This window comes from Megalobrama amblycephala, linkage group LG5 (assembly GCF_018812025.1).
Source record: "Megalobrama amblycephala isolate DHTTF-2021 linkage group LG5, ASM1881202v1, whole genome shotgun sequence".
Classification (NCBI taxonomy): Eukaryota; Metazoa; Chordata; class Actinopteri; order Cypriniformes; family Xenocyprididae; genus Megalobrama; species Megalobrama amblycephala.
In genome coordinates, this window is record NC_063048.1 from 29,493,111 (window position 1) to 29,500,855 (window position 7,745).

Below are 7,745 nucleotides of genomic sequence, written 5' to 3' on the forward strand. Positions count from 1 at the left end.
TACAGAGAGTTGAAAATTTCAGGGCTGGTAGTACTCAAACTGTCTACAACGTCAGCAAGGCTCACCCCAATCAGCCTGACGGGGTTCAAAAGTATGAAAAGTCTCATTACTCCTGAACTGTTAGGTGTCGTATATCATTGGAATCCTTGGCTCAAGGTGGATAGCATTCTCAGATGCAGTTGAAATTATGATTCACATTCCCTAAGGGCTGCCAAAGTGTCTTTCTCAGTTCATTTTGGAGACTTTGTCACCTTAACTGCATCTCAACTGGGGTCTCCCAGGGCTCCATTTTAGGGCCTACTTTGTTCTCCCTGTATATGGTCCCCTTGGGACATATTTTTAGAAAATTTGGTATTTCTTACCATTGTTATGCAGACAATACTTAAATTTATCTGCCTTTGAAATGAAAAGATACTTGCTCTTTAGTGCCCTTATTACAGTGTCTTGAGGAAATTAAGACCTGGATGGCACAAAATTTCCTTAATTTTAATCAAAATAAAACAGAATTATGCTGTTTATGCCAGAAGGTTCTTGTGAGTCATTAGATTTGGACATTGGTGAATTGAATCCACTTGTGAAGCCCTAACGACATTTATTCTCTTCATCAGGTATATTCCAGAGACTGTGTGAAAATGGGAAGATAACTCTTACTGAGAGTGAGGTAATCCTGATGTAAACATTTCAATTATTCCATATCTCCAACCACATACAAATGTTTGAAAATTCAGCTTGATTTTCTTTATTTTTTGTCATTCAAAGTTTATACATTCATAAACTATTTCTGTGTATCTGTGTTTTAGTGGTTAGGACTCACCATGTACTCATGAGGGAAAGAAAGTCTGCTTGCCAGGAGGTTTGCCAACAAATGCTTTCCTTCTTCGTCCTTTTATCCCTCTAAGAACTAAAATGCTTTTCTTTTTTTTCTTAAAATTATCATTTGATATACAAATTTCACATCAAATGGTGTAATCTGTTATAAATGTTTAATAACTGTTTGTTTGAAAAGTATGTATGTATTTCTCATTGTATATACTTGGAATTACTGTTGGTGAAAAAAATGTGGTAACACTTTATTTTAGGGTCTCATAACTTTGCTTATTAGCATGCATATTACTAGAATGTTGGCTGTTTTTAGTACATATTAAGTGCATATTAATGCCTTATTCTGCATGAACTTATTCTACATTCTTAATTCTACTCAATACCTAAAGTTAACTATCTTTCTAACTATTAAAGGTGCAATATGTAATATTTTTTGCAGTAAAATATCCAAAAACCACTAGGCCAGTGTTACATATTTTGTTCACTTGAGTACTTACAATATCCCAAATGTTTCCAACTATTTGTAAATTGTGAGAAAATTGCAATTTTAATTAAGGCTCCGTGACGTGTGAGGAGTTGCCTGTTGGTTTCCAGTTTCCTCGGTTTCCGGTTTTATTTTGTAGAAACCATGGAAACACTAAAGAGGCTTAAATATATTACACATTTTAATAGATAAGGGAACATGTTTTGATATATTTATAGACCAAAAACTAATTGTTGTTATATAGCTCAACATGTTCTTATTGTTTAAATCTAATTTTCTTGATTTTTTGCGAAAGAGAAAAACACTCAGAGAAAAACACTATTTTGTGAAGTAGCTAACATAGCTTAATCAGATGCAGCTTTATTTTTAGTAACAGTAATACAGAATTTTCTCCATCATACGTTTTAAAAATGAATTGCATGCCATTTATCAACACAAGCCATCCAGCATTTAATATGATATTCTAAAATCGATCTATCTTACTGCAGTGTGTCTCAAACAAGTGTCTCACAGCAGCCGCCGAGTGAACGGACAGGGTAACAGTATAACATAATTTTCAACACACTCAAATGTATCTAATATGATAATCAAAGATACTCATGACCGGAAAAGTGGAAGCAGCGCCGGCGACTGTGTCATAATAAAAGTTCTGCTGCTCGCGGTGTGTGCGGCCTCGTTCAGCTCCCACAACACTCGTTCCTGCTCTGCTTCATACTACAGTAACGTTAATAATCGCATCCATGAACATGAGTTCTTCCCGACTCCAATCCCTGTTCTTTTGCACCGTCCGTTGAGACGGTGATCATGTCCCAAGATTCTGCTCTCAAGCTACGCCTTTGTTTTGAATATAGGCCTCTAGCGACCTCTACCGGCCAAAATTATTACATACTGCACCTTTAATAAGAAGTAAATTAGGAGTTTACTGCGGGGAAAGTTGTAGTTAATAGTGAATGTGTGTTCCCTATACTAAAGTGTTACCAAAATGCTTTCAAGCTGATGCTATTTTAATTTGCTTATTTTTTTAAATGGTAAGAAAGATTCTAAAGTAATAATATTTCTCAACACAACATCTTATAAGGGGCCTTTAGGTCCATGATACCTGGAGAGATATGTAAAGGTCTATATTCTATTTTTAGATACAATCTAATTGATTTTTACAAAACCTTGTACTAATGAATACTAATGAATTTAATTACTGCCTGTAGTATGTAATATATGCAAAATTAAGTAGCCTATTTTGTATGTAGGCTATATTTACGGTAAGATGGTGTACGATTCACTTTTGCCTCATATAACCAGATGAATATGTATTTTTTGTCTCCTGGCACTCCACAAAAGAGCTAAAAGCCTTATATATATCACTTTTGATTTTTTTTTATTTCTTCCTTCCTTCCATATATATATATATATATATATATATATATATATAAATATATATATATTCCTTGGAAAGATAACTCTTGATGAGAGTGAGGTAATCTGATATAAACATTTTAATAAAGATTTTTGCTTGATTTTCTTTGCTGTTTGTTTTTCATTCGTAGTTCATAAATTTACAAACTATTTTAATATTAAAATATGTAATATTTAATATTTGTAATATTTGTTAATATTTGTAATATATACGTAATATTTGTTAGGGAACATGAGTGATGAAGGATGCTCGTGTGACGGTCCTGCCTGGGTGGTCTTCCAGCTGAGCTGCACAATGGAGAACACGTAGAAATAAGGGAAACAGCACGGAGAATTAAAATGATTTCCACAGCATGTCTCATTATCTCTGCTGTTTACTTAAAACAGTTTTTTCTTTTTTTTTAGTCTTTTTAAATCAGTTAAATCTTCATGCATTGTGATCGTATAGTGTTAACAATTTTCAATTTGACAACTTTAATAGACTTTTCAATGAATTGATCACAAATAAATGAAATACTGAACAATTCAATTAAATTGGATGAGAAGGTAAACATCCCCACCTAGCGGCGAATTTATATAATTCCATTTGAACTATTAATTAATACATTAAACATTGAAACAACACATCTTACAACATACCTGCACAATGGAGAACACGTAGAAATAAGGGAAACAGCAAGGAGAATTAAAATGATTTCTACATAAAGCAAAGACAATGCACAAATTAATTACGACTAGTCCTCATAATACAAACTAAAAATAACTCTACATAAAACTAGTGATGGGCAGATCGAGGCTTCGTGAAACACTGAAACAGTTGAAGCAAATGTGCCGTAATGATTCGAGGCTCCGAAACAATCTGACACCCGTCTCCACGGTGACCCCTAGTGGTCAGAACAGTGGAAATGCAACAAAACTCAGGCCAAACATGCATTAAAAATACCCTTTAACAAATGTATTGCAAAAGTTTTATTGAAAGTAAAATCAATCAAATGGAATTAACTAATCATCTAATAAGATTAAATATAGAGTGTCTGTATAATATGTGTTCTTTTATAAATTTTAAAGGCTTGTTTCTTTGTTCCATGGCTCAAGCTAAACAGGCCAGTAAGAGATTAATAACTACCATTATTAATTTTAATTATTCTAATGTATAATTAAAACATCTACAAATGTATAAAACTGATCGGAGATCAGGTAAAACCATAGGGTAAAGCCCTAGACACTTGTTCAATAGTTCTCAGTGAATCTGCATGATTCATGGGCTCACTTTATCATCGCCCTCTATCGGTGAACCATTGAAATTTCGAACTGTTTCGAAACAGTGATGACGTAACGAAGCCTCGTTTACTAAAATCACGTGACTTTAGCAGTTTGATACACGCTCCGAATCACTGATTTTCTGCCTTTTCTCAGTCTAGAAAGCTCCAAATTCAAAAATAATTTCACATTTCTACTACATAAATGACAATTTTTAAATACACATTCATCTTTCCAGGGGTGAAGTACCCCTTTAACCACAGCATGTCTCATTATCTCTGCTGTGGGCGGTCCCTATTTCACGTGCTATATGCCATCACGCAGGAGACAGATGGCGCTGTCCCCATTTATGCATCAATCTAACACTTTTACACACCGTTACACTCGCCACAAGGTTTGCCAATATAGAAGCAGTGTAGGCTAAACAGAAATCTTTTGATTGTGATATATTTAAAGGTATAACTAAGTATTGGCTTGTTGTTGTATTTAATCTTTTGATTGATTCACATTTTACTGTCTTACAAACTTACATTGTTTGAAAATATTGATTTATAAAGAAAATAGTATGGCAATTCTGAGTATACTTTAATTTTTTGGTAAACTAGTTAAGAGTTCAAAAACCTTGACAATACAAAACATTATAGATCCAAAATAGCAATTAACATTACATATTAGGGCTGCACGATTTGGGGAAAATGTCATATTGCGATTATTGAGGTCAATATTGCGATTGCGATTTGCGATAGCGATATAATAAACAAATAGTATCATGAGTCATCTTGCTTGGTTCTCAATGAAAATACACACACAGATTACTGATAATGCTGAAATGTATATTTCTCAACTCAAACTAGCAACAACAGCAAATAAATGCACAGCGTTTTCAAATTAAAATATTTTTATGAAATTAAATAACATCTTTGCATTACTGCAAACTTGTTATAATCCCATTTAAGATATTTGTTTTTTTACTAATCTGTAGTGGTTCAACGGATCACAAAACTCACGGTTTGGATCACATCACGGTTATGACGTCACAGATCGGATCATTTTTCGGATCAGCACAAAAAAATTATAAAAAATTGGATGGGGGTAACTTAACTTTGCATTTATTACTTAGCCCACTTAAACTATTCTGATACCATAGCATAAACTGATAGCCTAAATAATACATTATTAAAGGCAAGTGAACAGACTGTAAAAAGAACAAATACTGTACACCAATTACAACAAGCATAGATAAATACTACATAAAGTTACAAATAAAGTATAAGGTCTAACTGTAGTATTAATTTTCATGCACAGAAATGTAATAATTAAATGTAAAATGACACTGTTCATTGTATAAATTTAATATAGATTAATCTTTGTTAAAGCTGTGTTTTGTTGTTTGATTTACATGACAGACAGCAGCAGGTATTTATAGGTTGCTGTCACTTTAAGAGTAAGACATGCACGCACACATCGGACAGATATACATCCGAATTCTCACCTCGTTCAATTAAGACATAACTGAATGTGTTTACATGAATACTTGCTGAGAGGGGTATTTTGACTGACATAATGCGTGTATGTGACCATCCAAGTGCACTGAGGACGCGAAAGAGAAATCAATTTGGAGTTCGAGAGCTATAACGCGCCTCTCTCTCTGTGCGCGCGAGCCTTGTATGTATGTGCGTCATGTGCGCACCGATAACAGCGCTGCGTGCGATACCGAATTAAATCCTCTTTCCTCTTCAACCACTACTAATCTGGGTTTATAATCTTATAGCCAAAATATCGCCATATAACAGAGGTAGCGTTTTTTCTTGCCACCAGTTCAGTGACCGTTTGCTCCGCATCCATCTTTACCCGTTCTCTGCGCTGCACACCGGAAAAGTCATGACCATGCGCGCCACACATGCCACTGCCTAAACTGAAACTGACTGGTCTTCTTTTTATTAGCGGTGTATAAAATGGGCAAACAGCTCTCAGATAATGGGTTGTTGTGTCTACAAATGTATTTTTTTATTTTTTTTATTTATTTATTAACTTATTATTATTTTATTTCATAAAATCGCAGCATTTTGCGTCACATAATCGCACAAGCTTGACATCGCGATTGCGATTGCGATATGATTAATCGTGCAGCTCTATTACATATGTAAAAAAAATAAATAAATAAAAAAAAATAAAGTTATAGCTCTTACTTTTTCCTCCGAGAACTCCCGGTTGACCGGCGACCGATCAAAAAGGCGCGCATGCGCAGTACTCCAAAAGTCCGTGAGCGCTGCTAGTGGTTTCCAATTCAAATTACGTCACAGACAGTTATTAACTTCGTACATCTAGATATTTCATTCATTTATTTTTATTTGATGTGCATTTAAACGCTATATTACACTGACATTAAATTACAAATAAATAAATAAATAAATAAATAATAGATTAAAATCATAGACTAAAAATGTAAACCTCGCTCCAGACCAAGACGATATCATTTCGCTTCAGATATGTGCCTACATCAGGTCAGTAACTAGTTTGCATGTTCTTCCTATGTGGAGTAGCGTATCAAATTAATGACAGTATAAAGCCATTAATTTAAAAGTGCTCATGTGAACAGCTCTTATATACAGTAGTTCTGTTGTGTTTTAGCTATGTTTGTTCTGAGAATAGACATGACTTTTTTTTTTTTTTTAACCAAACGTGCAATATTCTAAAACAACATTCGGAAGCAAGAAATACTACATTAAAGCAATTCTAAAATGGCAATATATGCGCTTGTCGTGTGTACTAAAGTATGTCAATCATCAATATAACGCCACCCTCAGGCTGAATAACGCAAGGACAAAAGTATGTCAAAAATGTGTTCAACGATTAGAATATAAAGCTTACAAAATGGTTATCATAAACTAGCGCTAAGACCCACAATCTGCCCTACCTAAATTTATGGCCAAGAGCCGCTACTGTTTATGAAATATATAAAAAACTATGACATTTTTGAAAAGCTATGAAAATAACGCCTACTTAAAGGGATATTTCACCCAAAAAAGAAAATTCTGTCATCATATACTCCCCCTCAAGTTGTTCCAAATCTGTATATAATTATTTGTTCTTGTACAGAAAGGAAGGTTTTTGGAAGAATGTTTGTAACCAAGCAATTTAGATGAATAAAAACTGATATACACTGCCATCATGTCACCCGTTCTCCACCAGAGGTCACTGACACTAAATTAGTGAGTTTCAATCCCATCGTCATCTGTAATCATTAAATATAATCACCATCAATATCTTTGATAATGTAGTAGTCTACTAACAACTCAAACTGACTATGCCATCCCCTAATGAAGAAACCACAATATCAGAATAAACAATAAACAAAATATAATACAATTTTTATTATAGCCTACGCCTACTAACATGGTGAATACATGATAAGTTCATTGACTGTATTGGATTTAAATAGGTACCTCAATAAAGACCTACCAGTCATGAGTGTTCATTTATTTAGAAAAGTCACATACCCTTACTTACTATAGTCATAATTTATACTCTCCATAATAAATATAACTAAATATATCAATTAAAATTAATATAAATTGTAATTCATGGATCATTGTAACGATGAAACCTGCAGTAGAGTGCCACATTTAAAGCAAGTCCAGGCAGGATAAACTGGTTTCTGCAGCAATGAATGCATTTTTGGAGGCCTAACCCATATTGTAAAAGCAAGCTGATATAAACTATAATAGAGTAGCATGTATTTTATATTATGCACAAAAATTAGCCA

General features: G+C 33.8%; 1 protein-coding gene across 1 annotated transcript in view; it reads left to right on the forward strand.

The window, feature by feature from the left end:
* Window positions 1–1,541, forward strand: part of LOC125269037 (calpain-1 catalytic subunit-like) — a 39,748-nt gene extending 38,207 nt beyond the window's left edge. The window contains exons 22-23 of the mRNA XM_048191751.1: window positions 609–661; window positions 801–1,541. Of these exons, the coding sequence (XP_048047708.1) occupies window positions 609–661; window positions 801–827 (80 nt within the window). The 3' untranslated portion in view covers window positions 828–1,541. The remainder of the gene's footprint in view (window positions 1–608; window positions 662–800) is intronic.
* The last annotated feature ends 6,204 nt before the right edge of the window (window positions 1,542–7,745 follow it).